Source organism: Mustela erminea, chromosome 18 (genome assembly GCF_009829155.1).
Source record: "Mustela erminea isolate mMusErm1 chromosome 18, mMusErm1.Pri, whole genome shotgun sequence".
Lineage (NCBI taxonomy): Eukaryota > Metazoa > Chordata > Mammalia > Carnivora > Mustelidae > Mustela > Mustela erminea.
In genome coordinates, this window is record NC_045631.1 from 55,490,542 (window position 1) to 55,510,653 (window position 20,112).

At 46.3% G+C, this 20,112-nt stretch overlaps 1 protein-coding gene across 2 annotated transcripts; it reads right to left on the reverse strand.

Annotated features, from left to right (window-relative positions):
- Window positions 1-3,899: 3,899 nt before the first annotated feature.
- On the reverse strand, window positions 3,900-10,326 carry LOC116577158 (protein CD300H-like). Of its 2 annotated transcripts, none has more exons than XM_032320003.1 (3): window positions 10,084-10,326; window positions 5,238-5,595; window positions 3,900-4,098 (listed from the first exon to the last, which is right to left on the reverse strand). In XM_032320003.1, the coding sequence occupies exons 1-3, from the start codon at window positions 10,214-10,216 to the stop codon at window positions 3,951-3,953; spliced, it is 639 nt and encodes a 212-aa protein (XP_032175894.1). In that variant the 5' UTR covers window positions 10,217-10,326; the 3' UTR covers window positions 3,900-3,950. The 2 variants fall into 2 exon arrangements, with proteins under 2 accessions (XP_032175894.1, XP_032175892.1); XM_032320001.1 differs by having other exon boundaries at window positions 3,900-4,191; window positions 10,084-10,323.
- Window positions 10,327-20,112: the final 9,786 nt, after the last annotated feature.

Sequence of the window (20,112 nt, forward strand, 5' to 3'; positions counted from 1 at the left end):
CTCTCTTTTGATGTGAGTTTTTCATCTTATCATTCTGTCCAGAGAAGAATAGGTGAATAAGAGAACAGAATACTAAAATGACAACAATGACCCCAGAGAAATATACACTAAGAAAATCAGAAGAGACCTGAACCAAAAATCTAAATAAATAAATAAAAATAAAATTAAAAATAGAAATGTTCATCAGAAAAGTGAACAGGACAGAGAAATGCACTGGGTCCTGTGTGTATGTATGCTAGTCTGTTTGTTAGAAAACTTGATCCCTAGATTTCAAAGAAAGAATAACTTATATATGTACAAAAATAAAATTAAATACACTGAAATGATAAAAATGTCACTGTGAAAATGAAAATTAAAAGACAAAAAAAAAAAAAAGAAAAAAGAATGCATATCAATAGACAGGTGAACAGAACAGAGCAATATATGATATCCTGAGTGTACTTTGCTTAGTTTGTTAGAAGATATTACATCTCAAAAATTGTAAAGAAAGAAAAGCTTATATATGTATACAAAAATAAAATTAAATATATTGAAAGGATAGAATGTAACTGTAAAGATGAAAATTTAAAAAGACTTTAACAACAAAAAAGAGAAAAGATATCATCAGACAAGTGAAGAGAACAGAGCCATACACTAGACTCTGGGGGCATATAGAAGTTTTTGAATTTTTAATTTGTTTTTTGGTATTTTCATATTTTGTATTTTTTAATTTTTAATTTGTATTTATTTTATTTGTGTGTATATATATACATGTATATATATTTTTTAATATTTTAAATTTTTATTTTTACAGTTATATTCTATCCTTTCATTGTATGTAATTTTGTGTGTGTGTATATATATATATATAGATGTATATATATACACATATTTCATTGTATGTAATTTTATTTGTGTGTGTGTATATATATACACATGTATATGTATATATATACATACACATACATATATGTACATATGTGTATATATATACATCTATATATATATATACACACACACAAAATTACATACAATGAAAGGATAGAATATAACTGTAAAAATAAAAATTTAAAAATATTTTTTTAAAAAGGAGTTGATACTATAAGAAATTCATTGAAAAAGGAAAGAGGAAAAACATTAAAATTAAAAGACTAACGACTCGTGGGGGAAAATCCATGAATTACATGTATTATTTTCCACGCTCTGGAGTTTTGCAGTTCTCTGTGATTGGTAAACTCGGTCTTAGCTAATGTTTGCTGATCTTCCGGGGAGGGGGCCTGTTACACTGATTTTCAGGTGTCTTTGCCCCGGGGGGAATTGCACTATCCTTGCCAGGGGGGCATGATAATTAATCTGGTTCAGATTGCTCTGTGTGACTTTTGTTCCCTGAAGGCATTCTGGAGGGCATTAGAGACTGAGAATGAAAATGCCTGCCCCCAATCTCCAGTCCTCCAGCCGAGAACTAGGGGCCCCACTACTCAGTGCCTCCACAGGGAAACACAGTCAGTCACTCCCGTCTCCCTGGTCTGTTTCTGCCTTCTGTGCTCAAACAGCCTGTGACTGAGCATTTGTATCTCAGGCACACAGCCCAGTTTTGAGTCTCCAAATCCTGTAGACTCCTGCAGCTCACACTGAGCTGCTCATCCTGTGGTGGGTGGGGGTGGAAAGGGAGGGGGATCTCGCTGGTTCTGCCACTTGCTGGGCCCCGGCTTGGAGAGCAGTCCCCTAACCATGCTGCGGTTTGTGGTTTATGACAACCACAAACTGAGAGCCAACGCCTGGGCTTGCTGATTGCAGCCAGCTTCCTCACTGATGCCTGGGAACTAGGTGACACTGAGGCACTTCTGGTCTTCTATGATCCTGGGGATCCTGAGACCACATTGTCCCAGTTAGGATTCTATTCTTCTTCACCACTTGAGCACCTACAAAGCATGGATTTCCCTCACTGGAGCAGACTTCTAAAATCTCTAATTTTGTGCTCTGCTACTGTATCACTTCCTGGTGCTGGCTGATGGAGTCTCTCTCCCCCTGTGGTTTATATTCTAATATATCACATCAGATTCATTTCTCCACACCTCTACATTGCAGAAAAGAAAAAGCCACCAATTATGGAAGCACATATTTGAAAGGCATCATTGATAAAATTTCACCAACCAGAGTAGGACTCCTATGTTTCAGTAAGGAAAAGAGAAACCCAGGAAAGATGGGTAAGACTTGAACAGAAGAGGGAATGCAATAGAAGTGAAAAGATACTCACCATGAGACAGCCAGAGAAACTCAAATTAAAACACTGGAAGATTGGGAAAGGCAGCCTCCTCCTTGATTCCCGCTTGGCCACATGGAATATGTCTAGGGGCCAGAACACTTCCTCGCTGAGAGATAAACAACCCACAAGGACAGTGCTGAGCTTATTGTCTGCTGTGGGAATACTTTCCAGGCTCTGTGAGGGCTCCTCTGTTCTGCTTAAATGCATGAGCCAGGGACCCTCGGGTGTACCATTAGGGCCGGGATTCTACCACAGGACAAGTGGAATGCATGCAGCCACACGGCCCACACTGGCCACTGAGGGGATGCACCCACCATGGGGGAAGGATGTACCACCTGATCCCTCCCTCTCTCCTTCTGCTTCAAGGAAACTCTGCACACCTGAGCCTGTGTGCATGTTGTCTGTTCTCACCGACTTCAAAAGCTGCACTGGCCTCTTTCCTGCTCACACTTAGCTACTTTTGACTGTGGGCTGCACTGCCAGGCCACCCTGTAGATGGTGCAACAAAGAACTATTTCAAACTGGCAAAAGTTAACAATTAAAATGTCTGATATTCTAGGAAGTCACACAGAGAGGCAGGGCAATAGGAGCCCTCAGTCACAGCTGATGGGAGCTAAGTGGGGCCATGAATTTCGGGTTTAGAAAATCACTTGGCATTATCTAGTGTGGTTGAGTGTGCCCAAACCCTAAACCCCAGCAATTCCATCCCTAAGTATGTACCCTAGTGAAATCATGTCACATATACATTAGGTGACCTGTACAAGAAAGTTCATGGCAGCACTTGCTGTGGAATAGCCCCAGTGGGAGCAACCCAAAGCCATCAACAGAAAAATGTGTAAATCAGATGTAGTGAATCTTCTGTTCTCTCCTCTGAAGAGCTGTGTGTCTGGGCAGCATATCCAAAGGCACGAAGGGCTGAAGCTTCTCTTGGTCAGGGTCCCCACAAGGAGAGAGGACACACCAAGGCCATCAGTGAGCATGGTTAGGAGTAGGGATACCTTCAGGATGACCAGGAGCAAGAAGTGGACCCTGCTAAGCAGGGACCTGGGAGGGAAGGACACGGGGACAGACACTGAGCTGCCACCTCAAGAGGAAGGCCCGGGTCCCTCCTTTCTGCCCCCAGATGTCTCTGATCCAAGACCCTGGACACCTAATAACCACATTTGGGCCAGACTTCGATATCTGGAAACATACTCACCCCCAACCCCTCAGCTCAACTGTTGACTTTGGACATTAGATGGTCCAATATTGAGAAGAGAGAGAGGGTTTGCCTGGGCAGGACCGGGCTCCACAAACAGCTGTTTTGTCCTAAGCCCTGCCCCTCCTTCTGCCATCCATGCTCCCAAGAACCCAGCTCAGGCTGGGACTGTTTTTGGTGATTTCTCATAGGTCAATGTCTATATAGGCTGGTGCTACATCGGTTCTTGGTGAATATTTGGTGAATGGATGGAGGAAGGAAGGAATGTGAGTTGGGGGGCTGCCCTGGGGGTTCTCAGGGGGGCAGCATCATTGAAAAGCAGGCCCTCACCTTGGGCTCCTCTGGCCAACCAGGCTGTGCTTGACACTCTCTGCTGGCATTTAGGGGTCCTATGGGACGCTTTCCCCCTTCTCCCAGCCAAGCACTGTGCACATCTACGTTATACACACGATTGTGTGTATGTGCGTGTGGCATGTTTTATTGCATTTTCTCAAGCTTTTCTTAAATTTACCAGTTTTTGGGAACAAGGGAGCCAGAAGTTCTTCCTCTTCTAGTGTGAGTGGCAGTGTCTCTGGACAGGATGTCGATGGACAAGTAGGGCTGCATGTTGTCTTCATCAGGCCGACTCTGTGTCCCACAAATTGCCCATTGAGGTCTGTTAACCCAGAGCACAGCACTGAGCATCATCAGAAACAGAGGTACCTTCAGGAGTATGAGAAGCAGGAAATGGACGTTGCTATGCAGAGACCTACAGGAAGACACAGTGACTGGCAGGAGTTTCCTCCTGAACAGGAGGCCCAGGCTCTGCCTTTTGCCCCTGCCTTTGAGCTCAGATTCTGTGGCCCTAAAAGTCAATATCTGCATCAAATCTGGTTGGTATCAGCACCAGACAGCCCCTGCTGAGGGCCCCAGACTCCTGTCCTTCAGCTCAAGACCTGACCTTGAGCATCAGGACAGAGCACACACATGAGGGTGGGGTGGTGAGGAATGGAGAAAGAGGGAGAAGAGGGGACCCAGGAGGCTCTGGCTCCCAGAAACTCTCTGAGAGTTCACAAAGCAGAGGCAACTCAGGGAAGGAGCGGCACAGAGCTTCTGGAGCCATCATCTCCCACTAGCCAGACCCAGGGCTGGCCAGAGTGTGGTGTAGCCCCATTCAACACCATCCCAATCTGCTCAGCAATGGATGTATCATAAACCAGGACCAGAGAATCATCGCCTTCCGCATTAAGCATTACAGCGTCCCTCATCTCACTGGAAACGAGAGTGTTTGAAAGTTGGCACTGGAGCAAGACCTCGGGTCTCAGCCCCAGACAGTGCATCCCCTGCCTTGTCCACCCCGCCAGAAGACTGCAGAGGTCACTTAAGGAAGTTTGTTAATGGGACACACAACTCTGGAGGACAGGAGGGTATACAAGCTGCCTGGATTCTAATAGAGATGCAGAGCCCAGAACTCCCCTTGTGGACACCACCCTCAGAGTCCCCGAGGCCCAAGGCTCTTGTCAGGAGACTGGGCTTATGGCAGGGACCTTGGATGTCACAGTCCCGCCATCCTTCATTCTCAGGGGCTTGCACACATACTCTCTCATGCATACAAGCACACACACATTCTTTCACACTCCTGTACACTCCCACCACTCACATTTCTCTCACACTCACACCCACACAACCCACTTGGTCCCCAGTCTCTGAGCCACAAACACCAGGCCTCGTTCTGCACTCCTGAGTTCCTCAGATGCTCTGCATTGATTAGCTAGATCCCTTCCTCTGTGGGAGCAGAGAAAAGCAGGGTCTTACCTGGGGGAAACAAACACTTGAACCTGGAAGAAGAGGTCAGGCAGGAAACCATGGAGTCCTTCTTCATGCAGTATCGTTGCGATCCCACACCTGTATTTTCCTGCATCATCTGCAGTGAGGTTCTCCAAGGTCACTGTGAAGGTGAGGTCTTCAGCATGGTCCACAATGGACACGCGGCCACTCCTCATCTTTTCCTCCGACCTTCCGGTGGCCACAGTCGGGTTCCAAAGTAGTAAGCATGGTTGCCGGCACCAGTATTTGGTAAATGTCTTGTACTTCTCCTCGTACTGACACTGCACGCTCAGGGATCCCCCCATGGTGCCCATCACAGTGCTGGGGCCACTCAGAGACAAAGAGCCTGAAAGACACCATCAGTATTTTCTTCACCTGGAGACCTGGGCTGGAGGTGCATTGTGGGGTCGGGTCCCCTGGAAGCCCAGACGTCACCCTGAGGCTGGAAGAGGGTGGGGCAGGAACCAGGGAGCTTATGGGCTATTGGCAGACACAAGTGGGGAGACCTGAGGAGATTTTGGTGTGGGATTCTGGGATTCAAGAGGCCATGTCCAGCCCTCATGTGGTCAGCCAACCTGGAATGTGGGGTAAGAACGATTTTGGGTGGCTCCAGACAGGTTCTGGGTCCCCAGACATGTCAGTAGTGAGAGGAGATAGCTATGCCCATCAATCACCAAGACCTGAATGACACTACAGAGCATACTCTCAATAAATGGATGGATGGATGGATGGATACATGAATGCATGGACACATGGATGGGGCATGGATGGATGCATGGATGGATGGAGAGATGGACAGTTGAAATAGGAAACAGGAAACAAGAATGGGAACCAAGGAAGTCCAGCTGAAGCACAGCATTGAGAGCTAGAAGGAAACCTTCAGGTTCTGACTACATCTCCTTCCCAAATGATCACCTGTAGGGCCCCAAGCTTATAGCCCCCACTTGTATAGGTGGAACCTCCTGCTCACAGTCTGGGTCACTCAAGGGAAGCCTATTGACCAAAGGGTATAAAGAGGCAATCAGGAAGGGGTTCTTTTTGGCTATGATTTAAGGACAACTTCATCCTTATTTCCTTCCTGGAACAGAATCCTGTGACAACACTTGCCATCACCTAACATCCTTAGGGACTTCTTGCCCCATGCTGCTCCCCCCCACCCCTTGGCAGCCACCTACCAACTTTGGCATGTTCTGGCCTCATCTCTAGCTCTTCTGCCACCTTCAAGTTTTTTTGTTTATTTTGTTTTTTAATTTATCTATTTGACAGAGAAAGAGAGAGCACAAGAAGGCAGAGAGGCGGGCAGAGAGAGGGGGGAAAGAAGGGGGAACCCCGATGTGGGGCTCGATCCCAGGACCCTGAGACTTTGACCTGAGCCGAAGGCAGAGGCTTAACCCACTGAGCCTCAGGCTCCCTGTGCCACCACCAGAGTTTTGACATTGTCTTCCCTCATCTAGTCACCCTGGAGGCTCCGGTTTCAAATAATCAGGATGCAACCCCCTAAACTCTAGCTTCCTGCCTAGAGAGCCATGCCTGCCCCAGACACCCGAGGGGTTCTCATTACTCCAATGCATGGCTCTTGTCTGACCTTCTCTTAACAAGGAAGGGTGGTAACCTAAGGCAAAAGGACACTGAGAAATAATTTGGGCAAAATACCAAACTTCTGAAAAAGAACTGTGCATGTCCTGTACTTACCTATCATCCATCTGTCTGTCTACCCAACTTTCCACCCATCCATCCATTCTTCTCTCCCTCTATTCACCTATCCAGGCAATATATTGTCATCCATTGAATGTGAGGCTTTCCTATCTTTTATGCTAAAATTAGAAGAAAATTTGTATTTTTTGTTTCTTCCTATTAAATACCTTACATTTTCTCACTGCATTTCCCAGCAAGTAAGTTCAAGTGACCTACTGACAGATACTCTCCATCACAAGGCTATCTGCCTCTCCCACCAATAATCTGAAAAGCAATGGCTCTCAGCCAGGGGTGACAGTGCTCCCCCGAGAGACATTTGACAATGTTTGAAGACATTTTTGGTTGTCACAGCTTGAAGGGTGGGGAGTGGCTACTGGCATCCAGGGAGTAGAGGCCAGAGATGCTGCTAAACATCCCACAGGGCACAAGACAGCCCCTCAAACAGAATGATCCAGTCCCATTGTCAGCAGTTGGGAGGTTGAGGAACTGCACTCAAGAGGACAAAATGCCCCAACTTGAGGTCCTCCAGACACAGGCTTAGAGCTGGGGCAGTGGGGGCATCAACACTCAACCTTCTCTGTGGTTGTTGCCAACAGGGGCTCAGGCTATAGGAGTGCCTGGTGGGGGTGAGTGGACCCTTCAGAGCAAGCTTTCCACTTTGCCTCCTCTTTCAGTCGCTTAAGGCCCAGCCTTGAAGATGTGGGGCTGCTTCCTCAGGGCTGGATGAGAAAACGTTATCAGGGACACTCTGTTACACCCAGACAAGACCCTGAGCCAGCACGGTGTCCCCCTCACCCACATTCAACTCCTCTACCCCCACAGCAGGCTTCCTGCCCACCAGGGCCTGGGAAAGAAACTCCCAGCTCCCAAGTGCACTATAGGTCATTCAACAAAACCCTTGGCCCCTCCACACTAAATACCAGTAGCCCCTTCCCCCAGTGGCAAGAGCCAAAATTGTCAACTGGCATTGCCTAATGTCCCCTGGGAGTAAGTCATCCCTGCTGAGAGCCACCGCTTTAGAAGAAAGTTTATCCAGGAGAACCTGGGGTAGAAATTCCCAGGCAAGAGGACAGACTGTGGGCTCCTGTCCTTGGCATGTCCTCTGTCCTGGTGAGCATGCTGTATTTTGCAGCTGTTCCTTTGTGGTGTCTCCTGCTTATTACCTGTCAGTCATGGAGCGTGAGAGCGCTCTCTCCTGCATCTCAGCTGCCTCTCAGGTGCTGCTCAGCCTTCTCCCACACTGGGTTCTTTCCAGGATCCCACAGATGGTGCTTGCTCTATACCCATTAAACCCCTGATGCTTCCTACAGCTCTGACTTCTAAGAGACCTCGGGTTCTCTGCCTATGAGTGTAAAGGCAAATATTGGCTAGACAGAGAGGTCTATCTCCTTGAGAAGCAGGAGGCTGGCTTAGCTTGAGGTCTTTTCTGGCTCTTGTGTGTATGGCCTCCTTGCTGGGCTGTAGTGACTTGCTCACAGCATCTCTGTTGCTGGAAGGTCATAGTCTAGAACCCAGGCTTGTGTGTTTTCCCTTTCTCTGCCATCAGTCTTCCTACTGGGCAACCAGCTCCTGTGCATTTTCAGACTCAGGCTTAAAGATCAATTGAATCATAACTCTCCTTAATTACAGAAAGTCTCCTACATATCATTGAGATGAAAAATAGGAAAAGAGAAGCTTGCACTGCTGGAGGCCACCTTCAAGAATGTGATTCTTCCCTGAACTCTTCACCATCCCCGTGCCAAAGCAATAAACCAAAAGTATCCTCATCAGTATGACCTAGTCGAGAGTCAGTTTAATTTTTTTTTTCCATCTGGATGATCCTATCCCTAAAGGGCTATGGTGTTGTGTCTTTTCATGCCTGAGATGCCCATTGTCACTCTGTAGGACACACGTGCTTGATGTGGCCCATCTCAGATTTGTCTTAGTAAGTGTAAGAAATTACTTTTTAGATCCTAAAATTTATAATAAAATTACTTTACCTATCCTGATCACCAAACTTCATGTTTTAAATGTGCATTTTTTTAATGTAGGTTTTAATTTAATCACGTCACTAAGGCATTATTATTTAAACGTTGGCCAAGGTTTAAAAGTCTAAGATGTGTTTGTTCAGTCAGTTTTATCATGCAGAGTATCTTTATGTTCTTAATTTTAGTGTCCTGTTTTAGGAATAATATTCTTAAGGGTCTTAGTACACCTTGATTAATACCTCTAGAGGTGGAGGGAAATGGGATTAATGTAATAAAGATTTTTTTCCTACTTGGATTCTGAAGGTTGGTTCTGGTGTTGGATTACTTTGTATTCTAATTCCTACGTTTGTGTTTGCATGGGATCAGAGCAAACTGGTGAGTTGTCTTGATTTTTTCTCCCATTTATAATAAAATATTTTCCTTCCAGTGTTCAAACACAAAAGAGGGAGAAAATTGTGTTAATAGGAACTCTCAGAACCCACCACATTGTGGGAGCTCTCAAGGTAGGATTGCTCACAAATCCCCAACAGTTTCACCTTCAGGCAGCTCATAGTGCAAGATCCCTGAGGCCAGCCGGGCCTGTCAGAGACACAGGGACTCCAACAGCACACAGCATACATAAACACCATTCACAAGGAGGCTTATGAAGTAAGTAACCAATGTATTATTTAAAAAAAAAAAAAAAGGTGATGACCTTGAAAAGAAGTATTATAAGAAGAGCAATGGCCTTGGAAATAAAATTATTTTACTTGGAACCTTAGCTGCCTTTTATGAATGGATCTAGAGTAAATAACTTGCATTTCTCTGCATCTTGGTCTCTTGTTTTCAAGGATTGTGATAAGAATTGGATTCGATTACAGGAAAAGCCAGGCAGTACAGGATTAGTCAATTCCTGTTAGTTTTCTGCTCTCCTCCCCTGGGATGGTGCCTAAGATAGTATTCCCGTTTTTCAAAATGGTGGCAATGATGATTCAAGGGGCCAATTTCTTTAGCGCTCAGTATGCGCTCTTCTGTGGGAATCATCTTACCATCCATAACTCCTCCTCTTTGCCTGGGTGAGGTATCTCCGTGCTCACCTCCTCCCCGCTTTGCTTGTCTCCTCATCTCTTCCCTTCCCCATCACCAGCCTTGCCCCACACCATTGTCACCCCGACCTGCCCGGCCCCGCTCACCTGGGACACAGAGGAAGAGAAGAGCTAATGGCAGCCTCATAGTCTTGTCCCACTGGTGTGTCTCCAGCTGCAGCTGGAGCCGCCTCATCTGGGGCCCACTCACCCCATCTCCCTCTTCTGCTTTTCTTGGCATTTCTCTGCTTCCTTCTTTAGCCTCTTAGTTCTTTTCTCAGAGCTGCTCAGAAAATGGAGGAAGCGAGGAGCTCAGGGCATTGGGGAGTCAGCTGATGGCCTGCTGAATTTCATCCTCAGAAACACATTTGAATGCACAGTTCTTGTTTCTGTTCCCTCTGAGGATGACGCCTTTACCATAACTTCACCCGCAGCTGACACACCCTCGAGCCTTTGGCCAGGCTGTCACATTGACTTCTATCTAGATTTTCTGAGCCAGCTTCCACCCCTCCCCAACCCCCATCTATGAATGGTAAATGTCCTGTGGCTGGTGTGGCTGGCATGAGCAGTCCTGAGAAGAAAAGGCATGACCAAGACTTCTCTGGACAAGACCTTCTATTTGCAGGGCCCAGTGCAAAATGAAAATGCCTTTGTCCCATTTACCAATAATATCAAGATAGCAACAGTGGAGTATTAACTCAAGGCCTTCTGAGTGCGGGCCTGGTACGCCTGCAAAGGTGCACCTCCATGGGTCAGACCTGTCTCTAACTCTTGCTGGAGCAGAGTGTGAGGCTGTGTCCCCTCTACAGGTATACTCTGCTCCTCTCAGCTCCCAGCCCTCAGTCTGGCCTTCCCCCAGAGACCTTGAATGGTTTCCTGTCTTGGTCATGCACTCTTGACCAGGGCCCAGCACTCTGGCACCAAGCCATGCTCAAGCCTCACCTTTACTCTGTGTGGTTAAATGAGCCCCAAGATACTCATGGCTACAAGAGTTTCAGTATATTGAATGGTAACTCAGGTGCACTTAGCCAGAAATGTGCCCAATGACATGAAACAGCCATGGGGTACTTATAGAGGTAGGTGCAAATTTGGGATGTCTTAATCGAGAACCCAGGTTCACATAAACAGAAAAGTCTAAAATTCTGCAATCCTATTGCCAAACATTCTTAGCTGGATGTTTCAGTAAATAACTTGCCTGCTTGCTTTTGCTGTACTGGTAGACCTCATACATTCTGATGTTTTGTGTGCGTGTGCATGGGTGTGTGTGTGTGTGTGTGTGTGTGTGTGTGTGTGTATGCACCTTCCCCTTCATGGTGGAAAGTCATTTCCTGCACCATGTGTTCAGCAATGACATGGAACTGACAGAGCTAGAGAGGAGGAACTTTGCCAGAAGCTGAAGGATTCTCCATTTCATTAGCTTCCATTTACTTGGGAAGTAAGACCCTTAGGGATTGGGTACCTGAAGAGGTACAAAGATTCATATTCATCTTTTATACCCTTATTTCACTAGTCCTTGTGACATTTTGCCTGAGAATTATTATTTTCTTTTCAACATGACCTTGAAGGAAAATCATTCCCCGATGTGATCTGTGACATGCCCAGAAAGTTCCATCTTGCTATTTATTAGCTGGGGGATCCTAGGCAAGTCACATGATTGCTCTCAGGGCAGGATTCGAACTCCTCCTTCTCAGCTCACCCCACCTGGATGCAGTTGGCAGTAGGTGAGGGTGTGTGTGCATGGGTGTGTGTCCCTTTTTGAGCCCCAAAGATGGTTCCATCCGCAATAGGCTCAGACAGCTCAGGCAGGCTTCTTAGGGACATATCTGTCCTTTCTGTGACTGTTGTCTGCCAGTGAGAGGCCACTCTGCCTCCACTACCCATTTTACACTACCAGCCCTGTCAGGGCAGAGCCCCCAAGAGCTGCTCATGGCCCTGGAAACAAGGAAAAGGGCACCTGCTCCTTAGTCTCCTGGGAGGAGCCCCGTTGGGGCAAGGCAGGTTCAGGGAGCACTACTTAACTTTCCTTCCTTGGAATGCAGTGTCTGAGTCTGTGAAGGGGATAAATTCATAGCCACAGACTTTCCCAGAAAGGCACTCTCACCATCCACATTCTGAGCAAATGTAGGGCTGTTGAACCCATGGCTGTATCAGTCAGCTTTTTCTAAGTGATGCTGCTATAACAAAACTTCCAACCCTCTGAATGTTGGAATCACACAGGTTGCTCTCTCACTCATGTTACATGTCTGCAGTGGGCCAACTTTACTTAGGAACCCACTCTAAAGAAGACCTCCCTGTCTGCAACAGGGAGAGGGAAACCACACAGCAGCTCCCAGAGCTTTGGCTCGAAGGGGCACATGTCTCTTGGGCTCTTCGTTCATTGGCCAACCCTGATGTCAACAGGACAAAGTAGCATAATCCCCTCATAGGGACAGGTGGAAGGAATTGCAAACCTGCAACCAGAGGTTTTTATTAGCTTAGCTGGAATTTCACTCCATGGCATGCTGGCGTCATGGCTTCCTCTAGGTCTCAGGTCAAGGCAGGAAGAGGTTGCAGGGTCTACTTAGCCAACCCAGGTTCATTTCCTCAGCCACAGATAGGACACTTGGCCGTATGCAAAGGCCATGGCAATAGGACAGGAACCAAATTTTTTTTTTAATTTTTTGTGTGTGTTAACAACTTCTTAGATTGTCTTATGAGATATTAATACATAGCTAATGAACATAATATTATATAATAGAAGTCATGACAAAGTGTATATTAAACCTAAAATGGCAACTGAATTATAATTATAACTTTTTAAATTTCCCTTAGAGCTACCTTTTCTAGTTTTAAAATTTATTAATTTAAATGGATTAATTAACATATAGTGTATCATGAGTTTTAGAGGTAAAGGCCAGTGATTCATCAGTCTTATATAATACACAGGGCTCATTACCTCACATTCTCTCCTTAATGTCCATCACCCAGTTACTCCATCCTCCTGCCCCACCCCCTTCAGCAACCCTCAGCTTGTTTCCTAAAATTAAGAGTCTCTTATGATTTGTCTAGCTCTCTGATTTCCTCTTGTTTTATTTTTCCCTCTCTTCCCCTATGATGCCCTGTTTTGTTTCTTAAATTCCACATATGAGTGAGATCACATGATAATTGTCTTTCTCTGATTGACTTATTTAGTTTAGCATAAAACCCTCTAGTTCCATCTATGTCATTTCAAATGGCAAGATTTCATTTTTTGATGGCTGAGTAGTATCCAATTGTATATACATATATACACCACATCTTCTTTATCCATTGATCTATTGATGGACATCTGGGCTCTTTCCATAGTTTGGCTATTGTACATTGGGGTGCAGTTGTCCCTTTGGATGCCCACATTTGTATCTGTGGGGTAGGTACCCAATAGTGCTCTTGCTGGGTCATAGGGTAGCTCTATTTTCAACTTTTTGAGGAACCTCCATACTGTTTTCCAGAGTGGCTGCACCAGCTTGCATTCCCACCAACAGCATAAGAGGGTTCCCCTTTCCAGAAACCAATTTTAAACCAGATGCACAATGTGCCTTCAAGAGAGATGACCCCTACTTAGAGTGGAGAAGGGAGTTGGGGGAAATTGGAAGGGGAGGTGAACCATGAGAGACTATGGACTCTGAAAAACAATCTGAGGGTTTTGAAGGGACGGGGGGTGGGAGGTTGGGGTACCAGGTGGTGGGTATTATAGAGGGCACGGATTGCATGGAGCACGGGGTGTGGTGCAAAAATAATGAATACTGTTACGCTGGAAATAAAAAAAAAAAAAAAAAGAGAGATGATCCTTGGTGATGGCACAAAGGAGGAACTTGCCAGGGAAAATCAACAGTCACTTTCACAGTAGGAGAGGTCTCATTTTAATTTCAAATATCCACTGCCTGCATTATCCTCGGGGAGGTTCTCCATGGTATTGTGAAGGTCGGGTCCCAGAGATGGTAGTAGATGGAAAATCAACACATTTAAATTATCTATTGACTCCATGCCTTAAAAAGATGAAGACTTTTGCATCTCACCCTTTGTCCACCCTCCTCTTCCCAGTGCTGGTTTTGCTTGCACAGTGCTCTTTGCACCTATGTTATTTATACTCTCTTCTGTAATACTTCCCGCCATTGCTTAGGGGTTTTCTCTTTTTAAATACATTCATCGCTGACCACAGTTTCTCTTTTTTTTGCATTTAACTTACCCCTTTGTTGGCAAAATTTTATCATGATATAAATTTTCTATTTTTAAAGGGCTCACGGGTGCTGTATTTCATAAGGACTTGATGCACGAGACTGTCTGTTGTCAGAATAGTCCCAGGATATTCTCTCATTGGCTCAGAGCATGTAAATTTTCCTTCACTGTTTCTGGAAAGGGGTGTGGTTATCACGTCTGAGGCTAGCCTATTTGTGTCGTACACAACGAGCTCCTTCTGGTATGATCTTTCTAATTCGATCACCGTTGCTGATACCAGCCCATAGATTCTGTCTTTATCCTCTGTAACTTTATAATATTCCAGGTGTGGATCATCTGTATAGTCCTTTCCTGGGTCACCGTGTGGGCTCTCAGTTACAGCCTGAAACGTCTCCTTATTTCTGGTTAGTTTGTAATTCAATTGTTTACTTTGGCTTCTCTCTTCTCCAAGGCAACAGCCAGTGTGCATTTGTGGAATCACCTCCCGGTCTCCTATACCTAGTTTTCTGCCTCTCCACATTTTTTGTATTGTGCTCATTTAAAGATTTTATTTATTTATTTGAGAGGAAGAGAGAGAGAGAGAGAGAGAGAGCATGCACAAGAGGGGGAAAGTCCCAGGGAGAAGCAGACTCCCTACCAAGCAGGAAGTGCAATGTGGGACTCCATCCTGGAACTCCAGGATCATGACTTGAGCCAAAGGCAGTCGGTTAACCAGCTGAGCCACCCAGGCACCCTATTGTGTTCACTTAAATCTCCCTTCATGAACTTTCCAAAAGAAACCACATCTGTGTGTGCAGACATGCTTAATCATTGAGTTCTGTGGTTCCTTCCTCTCGCTGTTTCTTCCCAGCTAAGCCCTGTCTTGCTCTTCTGCTCCTTCACTATCCCGAGGTCAGCTTGCCTGCTTCTCATTGCCCTATTTTTACTGCAGTCTCTTTACATTTCTAGATTCATCCCATTCTCTGTCATTTCCTTGAGACTAAATAGAGCTGTTTATATGAGCAGTTTTCCTTGGGCATTTGCGCTCAGGATATATGCTCTGTATTAGTTTTGTGCTAGTATTCTTCTCTTTCCTTGCCACCTGTAAGCTTTTGAAGGTGCTACTCCCCTTTTGGATAAAAGTTGGTACTTGCTAAAGACAGTGTGGGGAGGGAGGTGGCTGGGAGGGTCTGCAACCTGGAACCTCCCCTACCCTGAGGACAGGTGTCCCGTTGGTTCTCAGCCCACCCAGCATCACCTACCTGGTGGCTCTCTGCTTGGTGCCTATCGCTACTCCTTCTCCCCACTGTCCCTCACCCCCATCCCCTACAGTGCTCTCCTCTGCCTGGGAGCCCAGGTCATGTGCTGTCAACATGCCAGGTCTGCCAATCAGAGTGTAAAGACAAAAACTTGATGACACCCAATGTTGGGGGTGGGGGCTGACTGTCCATTAACAGATTCAGACAAGGGTAGAAATGTTTACAACCTTTATGAAAAATTGGAAAAATGCACCAACCAATAATACAGCTATTTTTTTTTGTAGGAAGATAACCAACAGGCATAGCCATAAATGGATATCAAGCCACATACACAAGAGATTCACTCCACAATTGCAGGGAGTTGCAAAAAACCCACAACAATGGAAATGCCCACCAGGAGCAAAAAAATTAAACAAATCATGATATGTAGATAGCATGGAATGCTGTGAAGCCATTAAAACATGTATGGATACTGATATGGAGTGATTTTCAAAATACATTCAGTGAAAATAGGCAAGCTTCAGAAGAATATATGTTGTTTTTCTTTGAGGGAGGGAAAGATAAATACCCTTATGTATGCTTTAGATGCATAGAACTTATACACACATACACACACACATTGTTGTTTCATTCACCCCAAATGGTCATGGAGAATGTGTGTTTTTCCTGATTGATGGACACAATGTTCTTCTTTAACTCTGATCCAGAGGTTTGAACAAGGATATTCACTGGGTAGGGTGTCCCTTGCCAGGGTGCCTGAGGAGCTGGGAAGCCGGCAGCCAGCAAACCAGGTGACACAGTGCAACAGGGACCAGATACCTGACCCTCAGAGTGTGGGTCCAAGGAAGTGATGGAGACACATTGGGTTTGCACGTGGGGAAGAACGCAGTGCTCAGGGCTTACACTCAGCCTTGCTGGACACACAGCCCCATCTTAAGTCTCTTTCTGGGCAGCCCACCTGAGGGCATCCCAGACCCCCTCTCTCCCTGGGCCCTGGTCCAGCCCTGAGTCTAGCCCTTAGACCCCTCCCTCTGAGTCTTCCTCATGAGGTCCTGAGTCTTTCTGACAGGTGTCATGGGAGATTTTAAGGAAGAAGAAGTAGCCTTTCCCCATCAGCCTCATTGTGGCCTAGATGCTTCCTCTGCCATCTTTTGGCGTTACTTCCCCTGACTGTGGACTAAGGCCTCTTCCCAGCCCCAGACTGCTTATGCTAATGCCCTCCTAAGTGCTTTTCCCACAAGGGTCTCCTCATCCTTCACAGGTCCTCTCCTCCCTCTGTCCTCTGTCCCCTTCCCCTCTCCACTCTGAGTCAATTCTTCTGTCCCCTTTTTTCTTTTATGTTTTCCACATTTGTCAGCTTAGTTCTACCTCTTGGGAGGATTTGGTTTGGTTTTGTGTATTTATTCTCTCTTCCAATCTTTGGATGAAATGTTTAGTTTAGGAACTATTATTTCATTTGAAAAACTCCTTTCTTGGGGGCACCTGGGTGGCTCAGTGTGTTAAAGCCTCTGCCTTGGGCTCAGGTCATGGTCTAAGGGTCCTGGGATCGAGCCCCACATCAGGCTCTCTGCTCAGCAGGGAGCTTGCTTCCCCCTTTCTCTCTGCATGTCTCTCTGCCTGTCTCTCTGCCTACTTGTGATCTCTCTCTCTCTCTCTGTCAAATAAATAAATAAAATCTTTTTTTAAAAAACCTCTTTTTTTGTTCTCTGCTTGCTGATGTTTTCAAAACTCTCCTCACTGTGTGGTCATGTGTTGAGTTTGGTCTGGTCTGGTTTGGTCCTTCTCTTTTTATATCCCACATATACCTCACATGACTGATCACTGTTGGTTGTCTGACTGTAATGGAAAATGAGCCAGAACATAGTTGATCAAGGCTCTGAGTATGTGAAACAGGGGGTTAGAGGGTGCCAAATTCTTTGCGCTTCCATTCTTTCTTGAACTATAAGCTATGCTTTCACAGGTGGTGACAGGGGGTCTTCTAAATTCCAGAATGAAGAGGACTGATGGTGGCCCCCAGCATCCTCTCTAGCTGCCTCGGTTTCCCCCACATATTTTATGAAGTTAAAGAACCTCCTGGGCTATGGGAACGTTTGGTTCTTGATCTAAGTGCTGGTTCGTGGGTTTGGGGTCTTTTATGTGCAAATATACTGAGCTGTGCTCTTCTGATGTGAGCGCTTTCTGTGTGTATTTTATACTCCAATGAAAAGGTTTTAAATTTTATCATGAAATCTCTCCAAGCCTGTGCTTACTTAATCCTTTAAATAGCAGCCTCAGTATTCCATTATGTGGCTGTAGCATAATTACCTATTCCTGTTTTGTTGGCATTGACCCTTTCCATATTTCCTCTTGCAAATCTGTGCTACGGGATTCCAGATAGGTGAGATGACGTTATCACATGCCACAGACTTCTTCACGGACTACAGCAAAGAACCCAGACACATTATACGGACCACCTACCTGAGCACTCGGAAAAATGAACCCTATCAGGGGCCCTAAGAGCTCAGGATGAGTAGAGAAAATAGGCCCTAGGGAAGAGGGATCAGAATCCGGGAGATTTCTTGGGGTTTATGTTTTCTTTCCCTCCCACTAGATCCCCAGCAAGCCTCAAGACAGAAGCTGTAATTCCACCTGCCGCCGCTGGGGGCCGATAGCTGGAACGCGGAAGGAGGAGAGTCCTGGATGCCCAGAACAGTTAGGGTCCCAGAACCTGGAGGGGAAACCACCACTGCCTCTTCTCTCTCTTTGTTCTCCTTCTGCTTGGTCCTGGAAGAAACCCCAATCGCAGGAAGTACGCAGCAGACTGGGGAGAGAAGAGCCCCAGCTTGCCAAGCTTCCCAGCCAAAGGACCAGGAAGGGGCGGGTGGAGGCTCTGAAAGCTGGGAGGTTGGGCCTTAGGGGGACGGACAAGAGGAAGCCCCTGAAGAAAGTGACCCTAGATCTCCCAGACTTGCGCCCCAGCTGTGCACATCTGATCAGGCCCTGGAAGGAATACCCACTTTAAGAGCTTGGGGAAGACCCTCTCTGGTCACAGACTGGCCACCAGAGGTTGCACATGGGGGCACATCCGGGGAGCACCTGCAGGGCTCCAGAAAGCTGAACCAGAGCACGTGGGAACCACAGTCCACAGAAGCCACATCAGCACTTGAAGTCCTAACCTCACCAGGGGGTCTGCCTGCCATTAGAGAATCGGAAGTCTTCGTTAAAGAACTTTCTGGCAAGGGGCTAGCATTGCTTTGTATGTGTGCGGTGGTTCCCTGAAATGGTGTGTATGCGAAACACATAGGACTGAACACCACCCCCAAAATCATACCACATGTAAAATTTGGAAAAATGGTTCAACCTATATACTTTAGAAGGATGTGGTTTCTTTCTTTTTTTTTTTCCCTTTATACCTCACTAAAACTTGACAGAGAAAGAGTGGGAGGGGTAGTTTTGAGGGGAGGTGGATGATGCTGCCCTCCACTCCTTCAGAAACTCTTTGCCTCAGGCAGAAACCCCAGGGTTCACTGAGATTCCCCAATCGTAGGAGAAGGCTCAGTTCTACAGGTGAACACAAACAGAGGTCTAGGGCCTGAGTCAGGCAGCCTGAAGATGGGCCATTTTGTCATTATTTGGAGCTAAAGGCCCTCGAGACACTGCAGGCTCCAGAGTAACTTTTGCCCCTCCCTTAACTACATAGAGGAATCTCAGTTGCAGGGGCTTTGCTGAATAAGGATTATTATCAGGAATAAGTCTTATCTGAGTAACACAAGCACATGGCAGGGCAAAGACTTGCCTACCAAACTTACTGATTTTCCTCTTCCTGTGAATCGCTTTCCTTCTCTTTGAAGACCCAAACTCCTACCCCCTTCTTTTAATTCAGGATGGGATTTGTAACCCATTATGTCTGACTGCCATGTCTGTGTTTGTTTCCCAAACATATGCTATTAAATTGATAGTCTCCTGCTAATCTGTCTCACATCAGTTTGATTCTTAGTCCAGCTAGAAAGACCTTGAAGGATACAAGAACTCTTCCTCCTCTTCACTGCCTGGAGCTGACCCACCCCACCCTCTCCTCCTCCTGCTGGCAAAGCCCTTGGATGCTCCAGCTCCTGTCCCCCCATCCCGGCAAGGCCTTCTGAGGGCAACAGATGTCAGGGAGACCCCATGGGCTTTGTCTTAGGAAGGCTAGTCTGGTGGAGGCAGGTGGAGAGGGAGGCCCTGGATGCATGGACCAGGTGTAGGGACAGCCTGACTTTGGGAGTGAAGATAACATGAAATTGCATTTTGAGCACATTTGAGCTGCTAACATGGTAGACAGCTCTACAAAGACACCAGGAGCCAATGGAAGTCCAGACCCGGGCTGGGGGATGGGAGTGGCAGAAAGTAGGTACCCACAGACTGAAGGTGGTGCTAGAGACTGAGGCAGGGAACCTCCTGAGAAGGTCACTAGGGACAGACTCCAGGGGATGCTGCAGTGAGGGGCCAGAGGGAGAGAGCACACCTCATCACGTAAGCCATACACTCCCCAAATGACCCTGCTTTTCTCCTAATTTTGAAGTTAGGAAATAACAAAAGAAAAAAAATTAAGAACATAGATGAGAAAATATTTTTAAAAAATTTTTTTAGAAAAATAGAAGGCAGGTTGCCCCTGAGTTCAGTTCCAGACACTGGAGAGCAGCAGGCATCAGCTGAGCACCAGGGAGACAACCCAGGCAGGCCGGAC